Here is a 26,368-nt window from a genome sequence, read left to right on the forward strand (position 1 = left end):
AGGTCATGCCATCGCGGCAACTGGTGAGGACACTGACCGTGCCTGCGCCAATGGTAAGGTGGGTGGCAAACACCCTTGTGAGGATCCTGCACCACATCATCCCTCTCTCAATGCAACTGAGTGCTCTCTCTCCTGCTTTTGACTGTGCTACCATGCACTAATTACCTCTAACACAAAAATAGAATTACCTGGAAAAACTCAGCAGGTCTGGCAGCATCGGCAGAGAAGAAAAGAGTTGACGTTTCGAGTCCTCATGACCCTTCAAAAGCATTAAGTGAATCCAAGGAAGGGGTGAAATATAAGCTGGTTTAAGGTGTGTGTGTGTGTGTGTGTGTGCGTATGTGGGGTGGGGGGGCGGTGGTGGTGGTGTGGTTGTAGGGACAAGCAAGCAGGGATAGAAGCAGATCATCAAAAGATGTCACAGACAAAAGAACAAAAGAACACATAGGTGTTGAAGTTGGTGATATATATCTAAATGAATGTGCTAATTAAGAATGGATGGTAGGACACTCAAGGTATAGCTCCAGTGGGGGTGGGGGGAGCAGAAAAGATTTAAAAATATTTAAAAATAATGGAAATAGGTGGGAAAAGAAAAATCTATATAATTTATTGGAAAAAACAAAAGGAAGGGGGAAGAAACAGAAAGGGGGTGGGGATGGAGGGCGTTCCTTAGCACTTGAGAGAAAGAGAAAAAGTTTCTTGTTGAGGCGTTGGATGAGACGAAGAATAAAATGAAACTGGGGGCACGCGCAGCTATAAGTTCACCCCTTCCTTGGATTCACCTAAAATGAGGCTAATGTGGCAACGTTGTTCAAAGTAGTGCCTCAAGGGAGGGTTACTAAGAAAGTACTGTGGCCATCCATTCTTCATCTCGCCTTTGAGCATCTCATATTTCTTGCAACTTCCACTCTGTTGCTAGCAAGTATTGAGTAGTTAAAGTCATGAAGGCCTTGACTTCTTCAATGAAAGTTTCATCTTCTCATTCTGGGTAGTTGGTGTGTATCCATGACAGGGCGTCAGCTGTAGTTTGGTATTTACTCTGCATAGTCCATAGTAGTGTCACATCGCACCAGCCTCAACCTGAGTCTCGGGATTTGGGCTGGCATCTTTGCAATTTCTTTTATGTTCAACAAAATTACCAGGGGTTTGTGATCAGTTTCAATCTTGGACTGTTGGCCCAAAATGTTACCAGAAAATTTTTCCATGCCCAAGACTCTGTGAGGGCTTCTTTCTTTATGACAGCACAGTGATGTTTAATCTTGTTTAAGGACCTTGATGCATAATAGACAGGTCTTCTGATTCCATCACTCTAGACCTGGAATAACACTGCTTGCAGTCCTGTTGCTGACGCATCCACCGCCACAATAGTTGGAAGCTCGGTATCATAGTGAGCTAGGATCTCCGAAGATATCAACATCATTTGGATTTGTTCTAATGATTGCTGCTGATGTTCAGTCCAGCATCATGCCTGCTCCAGTCGTAACAATTGTCTTAGAGGTTCATTTACTTAAGATAGGCGAAGTAGGAACTTTCCCAGTTGGTTCACCATACCCATAAACCTTTGCAGTTCAGTGATATTCCTGGGCAGCAGGAATTCTTCTATGGCTTTTGTCTTCTGTTATTCTGCAATGATTCTTGTTGCCTGCATAATGTGGCCTGGGAATTTTATTGGGTGTTTGGAAAACTCACACATCTCATTGAGCGCTAAGCCAGCGTCTTGCAGTGTTCTTAATACTTCTGTTACTCTTTTGTCATAGAAGCATAGAAACTAGGAGTAGGAGTAGGCCATTTGGCCCTTTGAGCCTGCTCCGCCATTCATTATGATCATGGCTGATCATCCAACTCAATAGCCTTCTCCTGCTTTCTCCCCATACCCTTTGATCCCTTTCGCCCCAAGAGCTATATCTAATTCCTTCTTGAAAACATACAATGTTTTGATCTCAATTACTTTCTGTGGTAACGAATTCCACAGGCTCACCACTCTCTGGGTGAAGAAATTTCTCCTCATCTCAGTACCTTTCTTCTACCTAAAGAAGAAGAGTTTCTGAAGAAGAGTCACATGGACGCAAACATTAACTTTGTTTCTCTCTCCAAAGATGCTGCCAGACCTGCTGAGTTTTTCCAGCATTTTCTGTTCTTATTTCAGATTTCCAGCATCTGCAGTATTTTGCTTTTACTTTCCTACCTATCTTGTCATGTTCTTCCTTTGTTGATTCATGGATTAAAACATTGTCCATGTGGCATATGACACATTCCATGCCTTCTAGTATGTTGGACATTGTCCTTTGGAAAATTTCAGGTGTGGACGTGATGCCAAAAGGCAGACAGTGAAAACAGTAACATTAAAAAGGTTACGAAGGTGGTTAGAAGTTTTAACTCCTGATCTAGTGGTAACTGCCAGAATCTACTGTTTGTATCAAGCTTGGTGAAGGTTGTACTCTTCGCATGTTTGGCTAGGTTCTTGTCTAGCTATGACATTGGATGTATTTCTTGTTCCACCACCTTGTTCCATTGCATCAGGTCAATGCAGATACAGATGGAGCCATTTGATTTTGGAACTGGTACCATACCAAAGCACCACCTGGTTGGTTAATGACTGGCAAAATACCTCTTGTTGAAGCACTGCCTCTACATCATTCCTTACCCATTTCAGAAGTGGGTGTGGGATCTTCCTGGGTGTTAACAGACAAATAGATTTTGCATCTATCTTGAGTGTGATGTGGTACACAGTTTTCAATTTTCCTAAGCCTCTGAAGAGTTTTGAAAATTCTGTTCTAAATTCGTTGTCATTGATTTCACCAATTTTAAGGATTAGGTTCAGACCTATACAGAGTTTGCTGCTCAACAAAGAGCATTCCTGGTTCTATAGACATATAGTCCCTCAGATATTTTCTTACCTTTGTACTTTAGTGTCGCATCAAGCTGACCTTTAACATTTAGCTTGATTTCTCCCGGATCTTGGAGTTGGTTGATGAAGGTTGCAGAGTGATTTTTTGCAGCCAGTGAATTCTATCAGATCAAACTGAGATTCTAGCTCCTGTACACAATTTAAATTCTGTATGATGTCCAATTACTTCAATGTTAGCGGTCCAGTATTGATGTGTTGATGTGTTTTCTGTTTTATTTCCCCTAGGAAGGTGATTTCCTGGTTGTTTGGTTCCTGTATTTCTTGTATAGAGCTTCCTATAAAATATTTCTCTTTATCCTTTGCAAGCACAGAATGTTTTGAACAACATATTGTTTTAAAATGACCAACCTGGTCACACCTATGGCTCTGTGTGGTTTGGGCAGGGCATTCTTCCCACCTTATGGGCCTTCTTCCCTCCTGAGTGAAAACTTTGGAAAATGGCAGATGGCGCCCTTTCAGTGCACTTCCCTGGTTGCTGCCGTGATATACTTTCAGTTTTGCATCCCATAAAGTGAATGGCCTCATCGGGCTGTTCCTGCAGGATTTCTCTCACCCCTCATGAGCACTCAATCTTGCCTTCACTCTTTGGCCTGCCTAGCCAGTTGTCCAGCTTGTAGAAAGTCAGACAGGATTTCTTCTAAAACAACAACCACTATTCTATCACTTATCAATTTGTCTTTTAATGTTCCGTACTCACAATTGTCAGGCAAACAGTGGAGATCATTCATGAATGAATTGATTCCTTCACCTGGTTTTTGAATTTGTCAGTTGACTTTTGCCCTGTATGACAATGTTTTGATGGAGACTGAAGTATGAGTCAAAAGCTCCTAAGACATTGTCCTTGTTCACCCCTTGCCTGGCCAATGCATCATCTGTGCTGATACCAATTGCATATAACAAAGTGCTAACTTGGTCCTTGTCATTTTTCCTCGCAAGACCCGAAGCACTGTGATACCAAATGCAGCGCTTTCACCAGTTTTGCCATTGCTCAACATGTCTGGGGTCTCCTACATTCCAGAACAACTCTGGGAGAGGTAGGGTAGATGTCATAGCTCACCCTCATCTGAGATTCCCATTTATTGCACTGCTTTCCTTGCTAGCTACCGGGCTGTCCTCACGTTTTCCTTCTCTGGTCTAATTACTGGGTTGGCCTCGAAGACCTTCAACCGCTGTCTCTGCTGCTGCTGGGCTTCTCTTCAGACTGCTTCCTGCATTTTGTTTAGTCCTTCCCTGTGGGTATAGTCATTGCTGCCACCACCTGTTATTGTTGGGTTGTCTTGGGAGACATTAGGTGTCTAACTCTGTTAAGAGATCTGGCTGGAGGCAAATATCTTCCCTTCAAAATAAATTTATGTACATAACTAACTATATACAAGATCACAGTACATTGCGATGGAGCTACTGGCACTTTCATCTCTATCAGACTGACATCATTATGATGTAGCTCCTTACACACATGCTCAGTAGCTATTATTAAATTGTGTTAGAGTTAACCCTTTACTCTACAGCAGGTAGTATTGGTCCAGAGATTTTATCAGCTCAAATGTACTGTGGACAACAGCATCATCTAACTTGGAGATTAATCTTGGAGGTCTCACTTGAGGAGGTTAGTGAAATGAATGGCTTTCATAAAGGAAATTGAGACACAGGCAAAACAGACAAGCAGGAAGGGAATAGCATGTTGAAAAATAATACAACAGGAAAGTGTGATGAGAATTGAATATTACAGGTACAAGAAAGTGTACCTCATAAAGAAGACTTTTAATTTATTATGCTCATTGATAGTATTTTTAAAATGCTATACATCGTAATATTCCAGAAACATGATACAAGAAGAATTGGTATTTTCAAGATTGTGTACATTGCATTGATTGTGGATTTCTGCTTAAACGTAAAGAGCATCAAAACACATGATTAGTGATTTAAAATTTCATTGCATCAGCATTATCAGGTTATTTTGGGTAGTTAAATACACTGAAATCAACTCTGCACTATACATGGCGCACCAATGCTGGTTGTGCACAGTCACTCTGCTGCAATAACATCAGGCTGTTAAACAATGTGCTCCATTTTAAATTGGCAGCACACCAACTGGGGCACAAATTCCCTCTGCCAAGCTTATAACAAGAAACCTTTGTAACAATTAAGCCAAAGAAAAAAAATCAGTGTATTTCAACAGAATGCTACTGTCCTGGATGAGGTACAATTATATTGCAAAGTTCTCGATGATCTCTAAACTCACTCATGAGAACAAAGCAGTGATTTACAATAGTGTAATATAAATTATATGCCTCATTCATAATTCTCTCTGGTTATATCTCATTTTAATTTCCACAGAGCAACATTATATACTACATTCTCAGGGAAGATCTCAAGCATGAATCCTTGTTTGTGTTCTGTTTCTGGTGCTTGTAACCTATTCAGGTCAATTTCATGGTCAACATGCATATGTTATTCAGCAGTCCATGCAAGGGATGTATTGGTAATTTAGAAAGGATCTCATACCAGCCTGTAAAAGCTCTCCATCAATACTCAAAGCTGAAACCTCTAGAAATATAAAACTGACACCACAACAACATCCCCCCCACTGCCCCCCACCTTCCCCCAGCCCAATCACCCAGTCTTTAGCTTGAAGCTGATAACATCCTACAGATATTGTTAATGTTACAGACCCAGTTCTACCAAGAAAGAATGATGCTGTGGAGAAACAGAGCCGGCCATGTGACGTTTTCCCGCATAGGTACTATGCTGTCAGCTACTTGTCAACGTGGTTCTCTGTGCTGGTGGAACTAACCGCACCAACTCAATCACCTAATAGTGCTGTTGTTGAAGTTGTTAGTGGCATTGGGATCTGTCCTATTAACACAGCACAGAAGACAAAGGCAAGAAGAGGAAATGTTTACAGTGTTTTGGATGAACCGATGGCTCCTGGAATTACGTGATGAAGGATACCCATTTTGTTTCAAAATGTGTTTTAAGAGCAAATCAACAACACCAGGAAACACTGTTTCTCTGTTGAGACTGGATGTTAATAGTTTACTTCTTGCAAGACGACAGTGGATGTGAATGTTCCATAAATCTATTATAGTATGTGGGAAGTGAGGAAATAGTGGGAGAAGCATGTTTCCTATTTTTGAAACACATATATTGAAATCTGAAGTTCATAGCAGAATGTTTGATCCAAAACTTGGTTTGGCAAGAATAAGAATGTGATCCTTTAGATTGCAAGCCTTTAGAAATTTGGATTTATTCAGAAGATAGGCACTTGTTGCCTTCACTCATTTTCTCACTTCTTGTTCTGTTCAATTCTGACGTTAACATGTGTATCTTTTAATGCAAATGACTCCTTAAATCACAAATGCAAAATGAAAACCAAATTTTGTGCATCACTATTACGGTTGCATTAATCTACTGCAGGATGATGCTTGTGGTTTTGCTGAAACAAGAGACATTCTGACAAAACTTTTCATGTTGCACTCATCAGGACAGATGCAAAATACCAAATTTCAAAGGGAACAGCAATTTATACTGCATGAGAAAAGGGTGTTGATTGGTTGACAAGTTGACTTAGATTAGTCAAGTCATCAACACTGACAATGCACCAGGAAACTATTGTCCCCCACGCTTTAGTTTAATTCAAAAAAGGCTCAATGACTCTACATGGTCCTTTTGCTGCAGAGGATAGGTCCCTGAATATGAATGCATGTAGCTTCTAGCAAGAATAAGTGAGCTACATTATGAACCCAACTGATAATCTTAAAGTGGCTATTTGTGTAATTCTTAGTGTACAGGATTGTTCAGCAGACACTGTCCAATTGCAGAACCTCATCTAATATTAAACATCATGTTCTGAGTTTTGCAAGCATGGGCTGGTTGAGTACGATCTGTACTCTGTCTATTGTGAATGGTTAAAGTGATGTGCTGTTTGATATGATCCACCAGTCATCAGGACGTATGGCCTATGTACCTGACATCGCACCAGAACTGAAATTCATATACCACACCCCTCCAGATTGCAGCATATCCCTTTGGCCATTCACAATAGGTAGAGCACTGACTATAGCCAACCAACCCATGCTTGCAAAACTTGGAACATAACGGGCGGGATCTTCTGTTCCTGTCAGCAGTGGGTATCGTGGCAGGCAGGGGAACTTAAATTTGGAAGAAGGCCAAAAATCTGTTTCCTGACGGCGGGATGAAGTGTTGGAATTTAGTTCTTGGGACTTTAAAGGCAGGTTAATGGCGGGTCAAGCAAACAAGCAATGTCAGGAATCCCTTTTGCATGCATTAGCATGTCATGCATGCTCAATAAAAGGCCATCCCATCAGAGTTGAGATCCTCCTCCAAATTAGGTTCCCTGCCAGCGAGAAGTTAGAAAGTTCAGTTTTACAACTGTGCCTAAGTGACGTGCATTTGGCGAGCTTCATTTCTTCCATGACTTTGAGTCAGTAGATGCTGCTTTCGCTGTTTTGAGGACTGCTCATAGCCTCACTCATATTGGGTGCCAGTTGCAAAAGCTGTGCCAAGGCTAGGCATGGGAGGCAGGGCCCATGGGGCAGGGGGGAAGGATGGAGAGAAGGAAGGATCAGTGGGTGGAGGACCTGTGGAGAAGGGTGGAGTGAAGACAGGACAGGTGAGGCAGGACCAACAGGGGAGGGTAGAGCAAAGGAAGGACCCAGGAGAGGGAGGACCAATGGGGATGGGTAGGAGATTGTCCAAGGTATCCTAGAAGGGTAAGCATATCACAAATGTCTTGGTCCCATTGTGGAGTGCTCAAAGGTCTCTCTGAGCAGTGAGCATCATGGAGAGATGTGTCTAAAGGGTGTGGTCCATGAATTCCTGAATTTTGTCCTAGGGGTTTGAAGGAGGGTACTGAGATTCAGAGGCTACAGTCACAATCAGAGGATGGAGTTGGTTCTGGTAGGGGAGAAGTGCAAGGGGGTGTGGATGTTCTCATGGCGAGGGTCTTGGAAAGTCAGGGCACAACTGGCCTCAAGAATGGGAGGGGTCAGGATCAAGAAGGGCATGTCATGTCGACAGTGAAGGGAATGGGGGGAAAGCAGGAATGCCACAAAACTATAATTGGGTCAAAGGAGAGACTGAATGGTTAAAGAAGGGAGAGAAATTATCAGGCGGTGATTGTGGATCAGGATGGTGGGGGAGCTTGGTGAGTAACTGAGGGAGGGTAGAATGTGTTGAAAGTGCTGCCAAACCCCACATGCACCATCTTCAATTCCTAAAAGTTGTTGCGCAGTTACTTGAGGGAGAGACGGAGGCATAATGATAACGTCATTGGACTAATAATCCAGAGGCCCAGGCTAATGCTCTGGGGACACAGGTTCAAATCTCACCTGGTCTAGACTACATGTGACTCCAGACCTGGAGCAATGTGGCTGACCCTTAACTGCCCTCTGAAATGGCCTAGCAAGCCACTCAGTTCAAGGGCAATTAGGCATGGGCAACAAATGTTAGCCTCGTTAGTAATGCCAACATCCCATGAAAGAATAAAGTGAAAAAAACTAAAACTTTGCAGCATTCGATATGGGACAGGGTCTCAGAATGGGTGGGAGGAGTTAAATACTCATCTTTTTGAGCAGAGTGAAGGGGCACCCTATTAACTGAGTACAGCTCTTGAGATTCCAATGCCCAATAAGGCAGTATTGTTCCATGACTAATGAGTTGCATTCCAGAGGAAACGAATCAAGGTCTCGAGCTGCTGTACCCTCTGTGCTGATTGGCATCTGCTGCTGTCGGATGAAAGGATGAAGGGAGGGAGGGAGGTGGATACCTCCAAGGTGCATGAGTAGTGGATGGCAGCAAAATCCCAACTCCAAGCCTCCTTACCCCCCAGTAAATGGTTCTGGCTCCTCCTCCCTATGGGTGCCTGATGGCACCTCTCTAACTCCTTGAGGAGAAGGGGCATCTAGAGGGAGGTCAATGTGCCCTGTCCCCGTCTCGCCTAGCCGCTGCTGCACTGCATCAATGCCTAGAGTGATGCAGTGCAGGTCCGAGCACATATCTGGCAGCCACTGTGTCTCCTGCTGGACCTGGGTTTCCAAGGCGGCTTTCCACAGAGGCAGTCGAGTGCTTGCATGCTGGAGCTATGACAGCAGACAGAACAGACAGACTCCTCCAGCCTTCGGTCCAGTTTGCGCATGGCCTCTGGCAACACTGCATGATGTTTCCATGCTTGTCTCTGCATCTCCAACAGGTGTCTTAAGGCTGAGTCCAGAGGCTTGTCATTCTCTTCGGGCTCAGCAGAGGCCTGGTCTCCAGCAGTCCCCCAAGTGTCAGAGACTTGGCTGTCACTGCCTCCACCAGCTGTGGACCCGTGTCAGTGATGTGCTCACCAGATTGTGATCACCAGATTGTGATCCCGAGCCTAACGTAAAACTTGGACCTGCCAAGGTGAGTGTATCAGCACTGGTGGAGGGCAGGAGAATGCATTGACAGTGCATCCTCTGAGATTTCTGAGGTATCCTCCTCAGGAGGTGATTTTGGAGCTGGGCTGTGGAGTGTCTGGGTGGCAGGCTTCCCCTGTTTCTTACCCATACCTGGAAAAGAAAAAAGAAGGATTTTGTGATTGACCACACAGGCTTGTAAATTAGAGACATCGCACAGTCAGTGCATGTAACTGAAATCTGCAGATTGGATGCATCCTCACTGTCTTCCTGGGAAAGCCCTATCTCGCCTTCAGCACCGGCATGGCCCTGCTCCTCCTTGGCTGTGTTGGCCTCCTGCATCTCATAAGGTGTAAGGACTGGGATGTCTGCCAATCCCCTCCAGTCTTGGCCTGCTCCTGCTGGTTGTGGTCATTCTTCCACTGCAGGAAGACAGAAGAATTGGTTGTGATTCCAATGGTTGCATGAGCAGTTCAGGAGCATGCATGCCTTTGGCTGCTGCTAAGCCCTCCCCAGTAAGTGATTAAGAAACCATTTCTACTGCAACTATGAGATTGAGAACATAAAGTGGCTGGCACACATTCGTTGCTGATGTCCCATCTGCTGGCTGTGTGTGGTGTCCCTATGGACTCCAACCCTTAGGCTGCCTGATGCCCTTATGAGTTATGAGAGTGTCACTTTAGGGTGAGTGGATGGTGCACTTACCCTGGCGGAGCATAGCAGATCATTCAACCTTTCCTACACTGCTGGCTGGTTCCTTTTTGGGTCCCATGGGTGCTAATCACCTCCTGACCTCCTCCCAGGCCACTGTGATCAGACGGGAGGGTCTCCTGCTGCCATATCTGGGAAACAGCACTTCCTGTGTTTCCTGGACGGCCTAGAAGTGAATCTCCAAAGAGGCATCGCTGAACCGTGGGGTTGAAGGTTGTTTTCTTCTCTGTGAGATTCTTGTTCAATGTAGAATGACAGCCAGACTGAAGTTCCTGGCTTACAGTGAGTGAATGGCTGTCTGGGTGCCTTTCAAATATGGCACCCGGCCTTTGACACCATTAGGTGATGGCAGGGATGGTGGCTTCCTGTCCACTCCCACCACAAGATGAACTGTGCTCCACACGGATGAATATGTAATGAGCTGAGCAGTGCAAGATTGCATGTGTTCAGCCATCCTGCCCCGCCCCCAATGGGAATCACTTCCGTGCCCGCCACTGGACTTAGACTTCAGAATGGAAGATTCTGCCCAATGTCTAACATTAGATGTTGTTCCATGATTGGACATCACTTGCTGAACAATCCTGAGTAGGTTAAGAATTATATCAACAATCAGTTTAAGATTATCAGTCAGGCTCACAATGTAGCTCACTTACGCTTGCTAGAAGCAACATATATTCATACCCATGCATCTGTCCTCTACAGGCAAATGGAACATATACAGACATTGTGCATTTTTGAATTCAACTAAAGTATGGGGAGCAATAGTTCCCTGGTGTATTCTCCAAGACAATAACTCGACTAATCAGAGTTGATTTGCTAACAATTCAGCTCCCTTTTCTCATGCAATATAAATTATTGCTTATTTTGAAATTTGGCATTCTTGCAACTGACCTGATGAGTACAAGATGAAAACCTTCAACAGTCTGTCTCTTTTCTCAGCAACACTCATGTTCTGAACTGCCAAGTGACTATTATAGTATTATTTACAACACAGCAAATTTTTACATGAATAGAATACATAAAGCTATAAATAATCTATTTACCTGCATTTCTGACTTTGGTTCATCTGCCCCATTTACTTTTGCAGGAAGTAGAGTAGTTTCAAGGTGACTGATCTCACTTTCAGAATGTATCCTGCCAGAAGTGGCACTGATCAAATTATCTGTTCTTGATTGGATAGTTAAATTTTCAGCAAGAGTACTTAAGTCTTCAGAATTATTCAGTGTACTTTTGATTGTAGAAGGAACACCTGTGAGCATACAAATAGATTGAATCATTGAAAGATTTGCGTTGAGTACATGGCTGGTGCCAGTATTCACAGGCTATGAATGTTGTAAGAAATCTGGCTGAGCTTTAACACTAAATGTCAGGGAGTTGGACAAATCTCAGTTTTGATATGTCGTATTGTATTAATTAACTAAGAAATTAATACTTTTCACCACTCTTCTTCCCATTTAACCCTTCTACTAACAGGCCTCTGTTGCATGTCTGTGTATGGGCAGTGAGTGTTGGCAGGCAGATTGACATAGATGATATTGCGGCAGAGCTGAAATTCTCACCCAAAGTTTACACATATACTCTCGTAATCATTGAGACCAGTAAGTATATGTCAGTGTGTGTGTGTATGTAGTGTTAGGAAAAAGAGGTAGTTTAAGTAAGCTATATTTGTACCTGTGGGTGTTAGGAATGAGTTTTAGCTTTAAAGCTTAAGTTTGATTTGTATTTCTGCATCTGTGTGTTAAGAGAAATTGAGTTTTAGTTTCACTTTAAAAGATGAGAGTTTTACGACTGTTGCAGCTGAGTTAAAGAAACCAGAGCAGAGAAACTGAGGTCCAGAGAGGCAGGTCGTTCCCACAGACACACACAGAATAAACTAGAAACAGCAGTTTGATTTGGAAGCTGTTTGAGTTCAGTTGGTTTTGAAGACAGCTGCCAGGAGAGACTGGAGCAAATGAGGAGAGTGTGAGAGGAGGGCCCTGGGACAGACAGTCAGCAGCACCTGAGGAGAGTGCGAGAGGAGGACCCTGGGATAGGCAGTCAGCAGCACCTAGAGAATCTAGTCTATCTAGAGGATTTAGCATCCAGTCTATACTCAAGTAGGAGTAAGGATAAAATAAAAGCAAGGGTCCACATTCTATTTAGTTAAGATATATCTGGGGAGCTCAGTGCCATGATTTGCACATCCTGCTCTATGTGGGAAATCCTAAACGCTCCAAGTGGTCGGGATGACCGTGTGCAGGAGGTGCCTCCGAATGGAGCGACTCGAGCTCCAGGTTTGGAGATTGATCGGCAGCTGGGGGCACTACGGTGCATTCACGAGACTGAGAGGTTCGTGGATAGCAGGTTTCAGGACATGGTCACCCCGCAGCCTAAGGAAATACAAGCAGAGAGGAATGGGTGACCGCCAAACAGAAGAAGGGGACCAGGCAGGTAGAGACCAACCAGAGCCAAGGCCATGACACTGTGGGTGCTCCAGCTGCTCGGGGTGGGTGGGGGGTGAGGGGGGGAGGAAGAAGTGTGGAAGGGCAATTGTGGTAGGGGATTCGTTAGTGAGGGGAGTAGACAGGTGCTTCTGCGGCCGTAGACGTTGCCTCCCGGGTGCCAGGATCAAGGAGGTCATGGAATGGCTGCAGGGCATTCTGAAGGGGGAGGGTGAACAGCCACAGGTCGTGGTCATGTTGGGACCGATGACTTAGGGAGAAAGTAAAATGAGGTCCTGCAAGCAGACTTTAGGGAGTTAGGTAGGAAATTGAAAAGCAGGACTTCAAAGGGAGTAATCTTCGGGGAAGGGGGAGGTTGCAATATTGATCAAGAAATCAACTATAGGAGTGAGGAGGGAAGATATCTTGGAAGGATCATCAAATGAGGCCGTATGGGTGGAAGTAAAAAACACAAAAGGAGCAAACACGCTGTTGGGTGTGTACTATAGGCCCCCAAAAAGTCAGGGAGTGATGGAGAATCAAATATGTAATCAAATTTCAGAGAAGTGTAAGAATAATAAGGTAGTAATAGTAGGAAAATTTAACTATCCAAGTATTAACTGGGATAGTTTACATGTACAAGGGAGGGAGGGAGCAAAATTCTTAAGTTGCATCCAGGAGAATATTTTTAGCCAGTACGTAGAAAACCCCACAAGGGAGGGGGCAGTTCTGGACCTAATATTCGGAAATGAGCCTGGGCAGGTAGAAGGTGTATCAGTAGGGGAGCATTTTGGAGTTAGTGGTGATAACTCAGTTAGATTTAGGATAGTTATGGGAAAGGATAAGGTTGATCAAGAATAAAAGTTCTAAACTGGGGAAAGGTTAATTTTACTAAGGTGAGATACGATTTGGCCCAAGTGGACTGGGAGCAGCTACTTGCAGATAAAACTGTGTCAGAGCAGTGGGAGGCATTCAAGGAGGAAATAGCGAGAGTAGAGGGCAAATACGTTCCCGTAAAGACAAAATGGGGGATCAAGTCTGGAGAACCCTGGATGTCAAGGGACAAAAAGGTTAGGATTAAGAAAAAAAAGAGAAGCTTATGGCAGATACTGAGGATACAATACGACAGAGTCCTTAGAGGGTTATAAAAAGTGCAGGGGGGGAATCTTAAAAAAGAAAAAGGAAAGCTAAGAGAGTGCATGAGGAAGCATTGGTGGATAGAATAAGGGAAATCCAAAGGGGTTTTTTAAAATATATAAAGAGCAAGAGGATAACTAGGGAAAGAATAGGGCCAATTAGGGACCATGGAGGTAATCTGTGTTTGGACCTGGAAGACATGGGTACAGTCCTCAATGAATATTTTTTGAGTCGGTCTTCACAATGGAAAAGGATGATGCAGGTATGACATCAGAGTGGAGGATTGTGAAATATTAGAGGAAATTAACATGAAGAGAGAGGAGGTACTAACGGGTTTAGGGGCCTTAAAAGTGGATAAATCTGCAGGTCCGGATGAGGTGTATCCCAGGCTGTTGAGGGAGACAAGGGAAGAGATATCAGGAGCCTTGGCAATAATTTTCAAATCCTCTCTGGCCACAGATGAGGTGCCAGAGGACTGGAGGACTGCTAACACTGTCCCTTTATTAAAAAAGAGTGGAAGGGATAGACCAGGAAATTACAGGTCAATCAGACTAACCTCGGTGGTGGGGAAGTTGCTAGAAAGAATTCTGAGGGACAGGATATATCTGCACTTAGAGAGACATGGGTTAATCAGAGATAGTCAGCATGGATTTGTTAAGGGAAGGTCGTTTTTGACAAATTTTTTGAGGAGATAATCAGGAATGTTGATGAGGGTAATGCATTTAATGTGCTCCTCATGGAGTTTAACTAGGCTTTTGTAAGGTCCCTCATGGCAGGCTGGTCAAGAAAGTAAGAGCCCATGCGATCCAAGGCAAAGTGTCACATTGGATCCAAAATTTGCTGAGAGGCAGGGAGCAGAGGGTGATGGTAGAGGGATGTTCCTGTGACCGGAAGTCCATTTCTAGTGAGGTTCTGCAGGGCTCAGTGCTGGGGCCCTTGTTGTTTGTTGTGTATATAAATGATTTGGACTTCAATGTAGGGGGCATGATCAAGATGTTCGTGGATGACATGAAAATTGGTCGGGTGGTAAGTAGTGAGGAGGACAGCCACAAACTGCAGGAGGATATCAATGGACTGGTCAGATGGGCAGAGCAATGGCAAATGGAATTCAACCCAGAAAAGTATGAGGTGATGCACTTGGGGAGGGGTAACAAGGCAAGACACTATGAATGGTCGGACCCTGGAAAGTACTGAAGATCAGAGGGACCTTGGTGTGCATATCCTTGGTGTGACTGTGTTTCTCGCGTGTCGGTGCAGACTCGATGGGCTGAAGAGCCTCTTCTGCACTGTGTAATTTTGTGATTCTGTGATATCCACAGATCCCTGAAGGTAGCAGGGCAGGTAGATAAGGTGGCTAAGAAGGCATATGGGATACTTGCCTTTATTAGCCGAGGCATAGAATACAAGAGTAGGGAGGTTATGCTGGAACTGTATAAAATTCTGGTTAGGCCACAACTGGAGTACTGTGTGCAATTCTAGTCATCACATTATAGGAAGGATGCGATTACGCTGGAGAGGGTGCAGGGGAGAATGACCAGGATGCTACTTGGCCTGGAAGGTCTGAGCTATAAGGAAAGATTGGATAGGCTGGGGTTGTTTTCCGTGGAGCAACGAAGGTTGAGAGGGGACCTGATACAGCTGTATAAGATTATGAGTGGCATAGATAGGGTGGATAGGAAGGCACTTTTTCCATCAGTAGAGGGGCCAATAATCAGAGGGAATAGAGCTAAGGTAAGAGGTAGAAGGCTAAGAGGAGAGTTGAGAAGACATTTTTTTCACCCAGAGGGTGGTGGGAGTCTGGAACTCACTGCTTGAAAGGGTCGTTGCGTCAGAAACTCTCGTAACGTTTAAGAAGCATTTAGATATTCACTTGCATTGCCATAGCCTCCAGGGCTATGGGCCAAGTGCTAGAAAATGGGATTAGTGTAGTCAGATCTTTGTTGACCAGCGCGGATATGATGGGCCGAATGGCCTCCTTCTGTGCTGTAAATGTTTATGAGTCTATGGGAAGAATGTTCCAGTTGGTGGGCGGGGGTAAGGGCGGGGCCCGCTCGCCAACGTGTAAAATGATGTGTGGTGACGTCAGGTGGGCGTTCCGATGCCACCGTGCGTCATTTAGATTGTTAGTTTGGTGGGCGGGCAGCCAACGCGGCTGTGCGCCCGCCGAACTGTCAAAGGCCTATTAAGGCCATTAAGAAGGTAATTAAAGTTGTTAAGAATGCTGCCCATCCAACCTTAAGGTTGGCGGGCAGGCGAAGAGCCCAGGCGGCCTTCGCATTTTTCATGAATCCTCATCCACGGGTGGGAAGAGGTTTCATGAAGGGTTTATTAATTGAATAAAACTTTTTGAAAAAATGAATAGACATGCCCCAGCTCATGTGACAGTTTCACATGAGAGGGCAAGTCCTTGAAATATTTTCTTTTCTTTATTAAATTTTTCAGAACTTAAGCTAATCTCCCTGAGGCACATCCGTGCCTCATGCATGAAAGAGCGCAGATCCCGACTCGGGGAATCCCTCTGTTGCCCGCACAGGGAGCGCATAGTGCTTCCAGGTGTGCATCATGCTGGGTGGACCTTAATTGGCCCGCCCACATAAAATGGCAGCGTGCGCCCGGTCGGGGGTGTCGATTGGGTTCATGCTCACTCCCCCTCCCCCGCACAACCCCCCACTGATGGGGGGAGAATTCAGCGCTGAGTCCATGAGTCAAATAAGACAGATAGCTAGTCCTAAACTAAAGAAAATACCCCAAAGTCCCGGGGAATGGAACAGGAGAAGGTCCTAAGAAGATCTTCTAGTCAAAGGGAAGGATAGAAGCCTGGGAAAGGTCCTGTTAAGTAAAGTTAAAAGTGAAGATAAGCAAAGACAAAAACAGTATGTTATGGCACAGTGGATGAAAATGCTGAGCTGCTCAAATCCCAGAGGGAAAATTGAAACATCTGCCACAACTGTTTTGCAATTTGTATTTTATTTTTGAGTTGTCTGCCCTGAATTCAGAAGTAATAAGACTACCATGGCTTCAGAGGTTTTAGAAAACTAAATTAAACATTTACTAATAAAAGATTTTAAGTACACACATGGGTCTACAAATTACTACTCCAATAACTCCTAAAAACCCCTAATTAACCTGGCTCCCAGTTACACCTCTGTTAAGGCAACAGTAAATACAAATAGATTTAAACAGACCCAGGCAACACAACATGATAACCTGGACAATGATAATCAAAGTGAGTTTTCTCAGCTCCGGTTCCTATAGACAACAACTTGATGCACAGAGGCTGGAGGCTTTTCACACTTGTGGTACCTTAGGATTCCTTCTCCCCTTACACATAACCTCATCTCCTTTATCTACGTTTCTCCCTTTTAGTACAAATTCCATTGTTCCCATATGTTTTTGCAACTTTACTTTTCTCATAATGTAAATCTTTTCATAGTACTAATTTTATCAGTAACCTTTGGGAAAATAAACACGGTGTTTGGCTTAGCTTCTTCTGGATAGATGTAACATCTTATCATCTCCTTGAAATTCAAACTACTCTGTTTTATTTAAAAATGCAAATTTTCCTCATACCTCATATTCTAAAACTTCAGCCATGTTTACATATTTAGCATTTCAAACCTAGCTTCTTTTTGACACATCAAAGCCCCCGGGCCAGTTGTCTCCAATTCAATTAAATCCTATTGATTCACAATACACAGACACTATCCAAACCCCGCTATTAACCCACTTTTACAATAAATCACAATAATATGATGAGAATTATTATATTTTCATTACACTGCAGAAAGCAGATTTAAAGTGAGAACAGCTTGCAAGAGGCAAGAAGGTCCAAGGAGGTGGCTGAAGATCTGTAACTCTTTGCTATGGGCATGTGAAGCAGTGGTGTACTGTTGATGGCTGAGTCAGTGAGAGAGAATGTGTGGAAGACAACTTGAATGCATGTGGTGGCCCAAGGGAGAGGAACATCAAAAGGAGAGTTTGAAACCCTGGAGGTGAATCTTTGCAGAAGGCATCTGAAAGAAAACATCGGTTTGGGAGAAGATTCCAAGGTGAGTTCTTGGAGGGTTGAGATTGGAACCCTCGGTGAAAGATGGATTGCAACGAGACTGGTTGTCTCACGGTGTGACAAGCGTCTGGGGGGTTAGCTGAGGAGAGATCCATAGCATTTATGTGGGGTGGCATCTGTCACCTTATTTCAGAGTATGGTGTGCCTGACCAGATGTCTCCATACGTTTACATGGACTGTGTACTTACTTTAAACCTTAAAGTATAAGATTGCTTTTGTGACTTGTGTCATCCTTACAAATCTGTATATATCTGTAAAGGTGTATTTATGGGTGAAGGAGTATTTTAGTATATTTAATCTTTTCTTGTGTAATAAATGTTTTATTCCTTTGTTAAATGTTCATTAGCTGACTCTGATGACTCTGGTCAGTAGCCACTCTCAATGTATCTAAACAAACAAATAAAAGTTAGGATCTATCAAGCTGGATTCCACTCTGGGACCTGGCTTGTCCATTGGTAACGTGTGTGTGTGTGCGCACAAATGTGTACGTGTTTTTTCGTGAGTGTGTGTGTGTTTCTTCGTGTGTGTGTGTGTGTTTGTTATTATGAGCCCTGAAAACCAAAATAACCAAATGACCCTGTTCCTATGACTCCCATGTGAAGAAATTACCAACAAAATTTCACTTTCTGTAACTTTTATTTTAGCATGAATTAGAACCAATGCAAATTATCAGGTAAATGCATTTGTTTAGCTGAAAAGAGTGCAATGCATGGACATAATCCTTCTGTCTGCAAAAGATAGGGCCCTGTGTGTGAATATATGTGGCTTCTAGCATGCATAACTGAGCTATGCTGTGAATTCAGCTGATAATCTTAAATTGGTTTTCAGTGTAATTCTTAGCACAATCAGGATTGCATAGCAAGTGTAGTCCAATTGCAGAATCACATCTAATATTGGACTCTATGCTTTGAGTTTTGCAGACATGGACTGGTTGGATCTGAAGGCAAGTGCTTTTGATATTGTCATGACTAGCAAGTCATAGCCCTGTATTACTAATGGACATATTGAACTTTTAAGTAAGTCATGTATTTTTTAAAAAAGGACATACAAGCAAAAGCTAACTGAGATTGTTAAGTAACCACTTGCAGGAAAATTCCTATGTGGACCAACCAGTCCAGAGAATGGAATGTCACTCCTAAAAAGTGTCAAGGCCTACTTCAGACAGAGACATTTCAACGGAAAAAATGCAATGCAAAAACTGAACTGTAATTTTCTGTGGTTGTGGAGGTAATGAAGTCTGATTAACATCTCAGCAGAAACCATCTGCTGTGAGTTATATCCCAGGCTGTGGACATGGTGTGAGTTGAAAAGAAAGCAGATCTGGGCGAAAGATCTGTTTGTTTTTCCCCCTCCAGGAATACACAAGGAAAGGGGTTTTTAAAAAAGACAACTATAACCCTAGTTCGGTGTGCTAGTTTTGATGTTCCAGGCCTGGTGTGTGAGAGTGTGCTGTGAACGTCACAGCTGCAGAACATCAACTAGGCATCCCTGCACTTGCAGGTAAAAAAGTCATCTTTCTCTGATTGTGGAAGCAAGCCACAAGTCACCAAAGCCTACAGTCGTAAAGGAAACAAAACAACTCCTTTCAGCTAACCTGCAGAATCAAGAATCTCCAAACCCTCTGCTCAACTGCTGGAGTCAGCCCTACCAGAATCACCCAACTTAGCACCGCAATGTTTCATCATCTACCCTCACGGACAAGGCAAAAGACTGATTCGTATGTATCTTTTTTAACTTTTACTTTTGGACACATTTCTCATTTCCAATCTGTGTGTATGTGTGTTGCATTTTTACTATTTTTCTTGTGTTTTAGTAACTAATAAACTTACTCACTCTTTAACTCAAGGAAGCCCGGTTAAATTGGCTCCTTTTAAAACATAAATACATTTGGATTGGGAAAAGGTATCCACGAGGGAAGGAATCCTTTTAAGTTAACCTTGTTGCAACCAACCTAGGGGGTTGAATAAAGAAGGGGAGCCAGTTCATCCCTCCTCACCTGGGAGCATAACAATTTGGGGCAGCTTGTCCAAGATCATAACAAATTGGGGGAACCTTGCCCGGGGACTGGTCGTAACAATATGATTTGCCAGTTGTTGGGACATTTGGTTCTGAAATTCATATACCACATTACTCATTTGTGTGATAAGCAGAGCATCTTTTTGGCTTGATGGCAGCATCCTGTTGTCTCTTTATTCAGCAACACTCAAGCTCTGTCCTACCAAACGACTATAAAATTACAACTGATCCCTTTACAATTGATATAAACTCTTAAAAATCTTTTTAAACAATTACAGATTCCACTGACATTTTTAAAGAAATTACAAATTTTCCTTGCTTTACTCCTTCTGGGTCAAAGGTGTGTCTACATTTGTATGTGTTTGTCAAGATGTGCATGATGGATGTGTGTGTGTGTATGTGTCTGCATGTGTGTACATGTGTGAGGGAGAGACTCAACCTGTTGAAGTACTTAATACAAATGAAGTTAATTTTACAACTCATAAAGCAGTCATTGTTCTGTCTCATAATAGATAAATGGTACAAATATAGCAACAGATACTTTAGCATATGGTACTCAATTGATGCTGTAAATATATTGTAGTGAATTTTCATGTATTACAACCTACTATTATTTCTGATATCAGAATGGAATCAGAGTAATTTCCGCAGAGGATTGAGGAGATGAAATGAATTTCTAGTGTTTTGCCAACAACCTGATTTTTAAAAATCCTAATACAATAATTTATTAGATAGTGGCTGCAGGTTTCTTTATGACCGAAACAAGATGGGGGTAAAGATACTTTAAAAAGTGGGCCTCCTGGTAATGCAATTTAACAAAGTCTTGGTGGAATCACAAGCATCATCAAAATACAAACCATTTGCTTTGCATTTTCACTCATCATTTTAACAATTGCAATAGAGTTTATAAGAGTGGAGGATCTTTGAAACTCATGTCATTCTATTTAGCATCAAGCTTTAATCAGGAATAATTAATTCTGATGTTTAAAAATCCTTTAGGAGCAATTATTAATAATCAAGATTAAGACTTTGGCCATTTCATCTTACCTGTAACATCAGGTGTTGTTGCCTCCTCTCTCCGGAGCACATTAAAACCCATTATATACACAGACATCTTTCAAAACATGTAAACTAGTTTCCACCAAGCTACTTGCATGTTAACACAAGCAGGCAGGTGAGAGATGAAACCAAATGACAAAATCACAGTCCAATTTATTACCAACAGTATATGCAGGGGTTAGAGTTAGGCAGATACAAAATTAAAATAGTTTATTCATTTCAGAAAAATGTTTAACTTCTGAGGCTAGTTGGCAACATTGAGAGACAAGTGAGCAAGTAGTTTACATCAGAGAATACATCTGAAGACCTTCGAGCAGATTTACAACTTAGCGCCTGGGCTATAGACAGTGTTGAAATCAGTAGAAAGACAAAGAAGGACAGTTCCTATAATATGCAACTGACAAGTTGAAAATCTATCCAATTATTCTCCCGATGACAAAATTATTCTCTACATATTTAGCATAAATTTGAGTCTTTAATGGCCTTTGACATTTGTAATTTGATTTAATTATGCTCAAAATACTAATACATTAAATATAAATAATGAAGCTGATAGTCTACCAATGATAGTTAAACTCACCTGATAGTGTATTGTTGTTCTTTGCTGCAGCAACGGTTGGAGTTGTGTCAATGGCTTGTGCTGAACTGTGACAACTCCATTGGACTACATTGAAAAAGAATCAGAAGGTGGTTAACAAGGTGACATCATTTGCATCATTGAACGAGCGAATGGCTGTAGGCAGAAAGAACAAGAACACACATTGCACTTGTTGCAGGTAAACAAAACAAGTGACAGCCATTCGTTGGTTCATTCCACAGGGCAATGTCTTGACCAATCAGAGTCAAGATGCCTGGTTTAAATTTCAAAGAATGCTTAGCAGTTAACTGTCAGTCACATCAACTGGTGCATTCCACATGGCAATGCCTCCACCAAGTAGAGACCATTTGCAAACCAATCAGCACTCTTTTCTCATACAGTATAAATTTGTTGTTTCCCCTGACATTGGCATTTTCTTGCGAATTATCTTGATGTGTGCAAGATGAAAAGCTTTAACAAAAAAAGTCACTTTTTTCACCAATACTCAAATTTTGCACTACCAAATGAATATTATTGTGGAAGAGATTAATCTGGAAATCTACTTTAAATTACATGAAGAGTATTGGACATTTGGAGGCACTGGTTTAAATTAGTAAAAGGCAAATTTTGGGTTGATATTTCAGAAGGTTTTCTTTGCATAAAGATTACATTTCAGAGACAATTTATTGTAATGAGTTTTCTGATGTAAAGTTGTTCAGCTGCTATATCTTGTATGGGCTTCTTCATCTACCAAAAACAAAAAAATCCACACACACACACTATCCTATCCTACAGTTGAAAACTTCCATCTTGTATGGAAGCTAGATTGCTTGAATGTTGTCATCCTTGGCGGCTGTCCTTCAATTTTAAGCTGGCTTTACTCAGGGTCGCGAGTTTCTGCCATGGATCTTCATGTTACTGAACAGGCCAATTCTCCACCTGCAGATTTTTGGGCATGTGGGTCAGGATAGCTCATGAGGTATTGGGATCCAGAGTACAGGATTTGCTTCCTTTTCTTTTTTTCTCTGCCACTGTTCTGCTTCATCATTAAGACTCAGAGCGTGATGCAGCTTGATGGGCAAATTGTCGCCATTTTGAATGATTGGGGCAAGCTCCTCCCAGTCATTAATGTCAATGCTGCCACACTTCAAGGAGAGCTTCAGGGTGTCTTTGAAGCAGTTTCTTTGTGTCCCAAGAAAGCTGAGTTGAGAAAACAGGACCTGGCAGGGTAGATGCTTTTAGACCATCTGGACAGTGTCCAATCCATCAAAGTTGATTTTGCAGGAGTTTTGCCTGAATGCTTGAGGAGCTGGCTTCAAGAAGGGCACTAGCATTTGTTTGACGGCCCTCCCATTTAACCTGGAGGATGTGACGGAGGCATTGTTGATGGAATTTCTCTTGCACTCTTATGTGTCACTGATATACTGTCCAGGTCTCACTACAGTACAGGAGTGTGGTGATGACAACTAATCTATACAATAGGACTTTTGCTGACTTGCTCTTTCCTGCTCTCCTGCTTGGCAGTAATCCCTTGAGAAGCCTTTTCATGGGGATTTGAGCTCCACTTCCTCTTTTTAGAACAAGTAAGAAATTAGCATCCCAAGGGATAGAGTATCAGGTTCCTGTCAGAAAGGTCAGATCCTTTAGAACTCTACTGCAAGGCATTCTCATAGAAGCTTGATTTACATGCATAATTAACAATTATGCTGGAATTTTGTTTGCTTATTGTTTTTTCAATAATAAAATTTCAAAATTCCTTATCGCTTGTTGACTAGATTTCTATTTTATACCTGCACAAATTAACTCTTTCACAAACCAAAAACTTCAGTTAGAGAGAAGTAATTGTAGAAAAACAATGAAGCACGCTTCAAACCTTGATGCCAAAGTTTGTTATTGCAGTATTTGTGTGAGTAACAGAAAACAGGGCAGCAAGAAATTCGAGAAAGGACTGGAGATGTTGGCACAAACATATGGTATTTTTATAACGCTATTACCTCTGTTCCTTATATATGAACAGCAGAGCATGCTGCAAGTTTAAACACCAGAAGTTATTTCCCTTCTCCTGCGCAATACAGTAATTCGGACATCGACAAGCAAATATTCCCTTAACAGTTCCATAATCATCGAATAGGAGGCCTAAACTAACCAATTAAAGTGGTCCCTGGAGTTATAGTTTTAATAATGTGAAGCCAACAATTTGCAGCTTTGAAGATTATGACTTCCACAATACCAGTACATGCTGTTAAGATGTGGCGAATCCCCTTCACTTTTATTGTTTTTTCTAACTGATCATTGAAATCTGCAAGAAGCATTTATTCTTTTTTATGCCCATGGCAGACACCTTCACACTGTGTAAGTTATTGGGTATGATCTTATTCAATAGGAATCCCAACATCACAAAGTATTTGCAACAACAATGTTCATAAAAGATATCCATGCCTGTGTTTATTTTTCCACCAGTTTGTATGTGTAGATTTATTTTTCAGCCCTGTTTTCAGTACTGCCTTATTCAGTGAGGACTATATTAAGCAAGCATATGGTTAATTGGAGAAGTGATGAGAATATTAAGCACCCTAAAGGCTAATGTATTTTCTTCAACAATCTTGGATAATCATGTATAATAATTGTTACCATTGTGAGAAAAATTTTAAATCTTGATTAGAGTTATAAAAGTGAACCGCATCACACAACTGTTTCTTTTCATGCAGCATGTTATTTTTATCTGCATTGTACTTGCCTGAAAGGGTGGGGGAGTCAGGTTCAAAAGTAACTTTCAAAAGGGAATTGGATCAATACTTGCAGGGAACAAATTTACAAGTCCATGTGCAAAGAGCAGGAGGTGAAACTCTTGTAATTGGACAGCTCTTTCAAAGACATGACACAGGCATGAGGGGCTGAATGGCCTCCTTCAGTGCTATATCATTCCATAACTTTCTGATTGAGAAGAAAGGATTAGTGGTAGTGTGCTGATAGTAATGGGTCTAAATATAAAAAAGTCATTGTGCCTCAGCAGTTTGCTGCTAAGTGGTTTGGGCTAATTTCCCAACTGAGAAAATTCATGGCATAAACTGTTCCTTTTGCATTACTGCATTGGATTAATTCAGCAATCTTGTTGAGAAAAATATTGAAAATATGGGCAAGTAAATATCACACTGCTGAAGTAGCTTGAGGTCAGTTTCAGTGTATCAACAGAAATTGTACATAAATTCTATTAACATTGTCATTAGGAGCACCTGATGAATGATACTGGGTGCAAGCTTCCAAATATTGTTATTCTTCATTCTGATCATCCCATATCTGCACCAATAATAAAGGAACATCCAACAAGACAGTTCTAATTCTTATAAATGCAAGCATTTTTCAATAATCCTTTTTTGCAATTTTGTATATAAAAGGTATAACTTAACAGGAATATTTTTTTCAGATAATGTAAAAGCAGTTCTGCAGTATAGACAAATGACCTAGCACCATGTGAAGTCCAGCTAAGCCTATTAAACCGAGGGACTCCCCAACATAATGGACCGTGTCTTGTTGAATCAGGGCATCTCATGGTCCACGATGTTAGTTAGGCTTTTTCCTGCACCTTTCAATTTGAAATGCTATTGCACTTAACTCACTGGGAGTGCAAGCCGATAATGTCTCAATGAGGGAACAAGGCATCTGAAACCTCAGTGTATGGCAGGACCAATTGTGTATCTCGCTAACAAATGCAGTTTAAGGATTGAGAAAGAAACAGAGGAACAATGGACAAGGAGGGTGAAGTAGAGTTAAATCAGGACCAGAAAGAGAAATAAAGAAAATGATAGATTAATTTAGGAGAGAAAGAAACAAAGATAGAAAGAAAAAGTAAGAAAGATATTTAATAATTCAAAAGATGACATTGATAAAATCTCTAATAACAATTGACTACATGCAAAAATGAGATTGAACAATTTAAATTGTTCTCTTTCTGGGCCAGAGAGGTTGATTGGTATCGCATCAGTAAATATCATGTCTATAATTATCAGACTTAACTTTCCATGGCAAGTCTAATGGCTAATAAATGTTCAATTCCAGTAATTTCTTAAAAATAATGGTGAGGTTAAGGTGAGATGTTATTTGTGTGAAGACAAAGGCAGTACAGTGTAAATTGGACAGCAATTCTGGAGATTCGCAACTCATGAAAATCTCTTAATCCCCTGAATTTCCTGGCTGATTTTCACCTTAATAACACCATGGGTGGAATTTTATGCTGGCTGGATTTTATGGTCCCACCAAAGTCAATAGATGTTCAAATGGCTTGCCACATTTTTTGGTCATGCCCCTGCTGCGATGGGACTGTAAACTCTGCCCCATATGTCGTTAACATGCCATGTCTGTGCGTCATGACTTCCACAGGGTCCCAACATACATCTCAGTCATATGTCCAGTCTCTAATGATCCGGAGACCAGTAGATTTGGACCATTAATTTCTTTCCAGCTCAGAAATAACATCAAATTGGTTTCAGATGCAGCTCAGGGTTCTTTCTTATGATAATAGCAAAACTGCAGAAATATTGGAACACATCCCAGTCTGAAATAAGGAAATCAACATAGGTCACAGTGTATAGCTAAAATGAACTGGCTTGATCAGCCAAGTAATTTTTACTAATTCATGGTCCTGATTTCAATTGGGTAAGGGCAGAGAATGGAGTACGTGAGTCCTGAAGAATGCCTGGATGGAACTGAGAGGTTAAGCCAGGCTCAATTTTAATTGCTGAGCCTCATTTCTGTAAATTTTCTCGGACTTCCGTTCGAACCCTCCCAGTTCCACTACCTGACTGGCAAGGGTAACTGGAATTCGGCAGGAAGAGGTTGCAGCCAGGGGCCTGTGAGAACTATTCCTGGCAGTCAGCAGGAGGTGGAGAAGCACTTGATATGATCAGTGAGGGAGAAGGGAGAGTGAGGTCAGGGACCCCACGGCAAAGGAAGCCCAACTCATCCTTGTGAAGCCTGGAACAAGCTGTCTTGTTCCTCCTGGTCCACAAGGAATCTAAAATAAAATCTAATAACTTACCTTTCTGGGCCTCCTCTGACTCATGATCCACCTCCTAG

General features: G+C 42.1%; 1 protein-coding gene across 2 annotated transcripts in view; it reads right to left on the bottom strand.

The window, feature by feature from the left end:
* Window positions 1-26,368, bottom strand: part of LOC121282069 (hematopoietic progenitor cell antigen CD34-like) — a 66,383-nt gene that overhangs the window by 18,184 nt on the left and 21,831 nt on the right. For both annotated transcript variants that reach the window (XM_041195484.1, XM_041195483.1), the window contains exons 2-3: window positions 21,299-21,382; window positions 11,064-11,269 (exon numbers count right to left, since the gene is read on the bottom strand). In XM_041195484.1, coding sequence (XP_041051418.1) covers window positions 11,064-11,269; window positions 21,299-21,382 — 290 coding nt within the window. The remainder of the gene's footprint in view (window positions 1-11,063; window positions 11,270-21,298; window positions 21,383-26,368) is intronic.

This window comes from Carcharodon carcharias, chromosome 9, assembly GCF_017639515.1.
Source record: "Carcharodon carcharias isolate sCarCar2 chromosome 9, sCarCar2.pri, whole genome shotgun sequence".
NCBI classification, from domain to species: Eukaryota; Metazoa; Chordata; class Chondrichthyes; order Lamniformes; family Lamnidae; genus Carcharodon; species Carcharodon carcharias.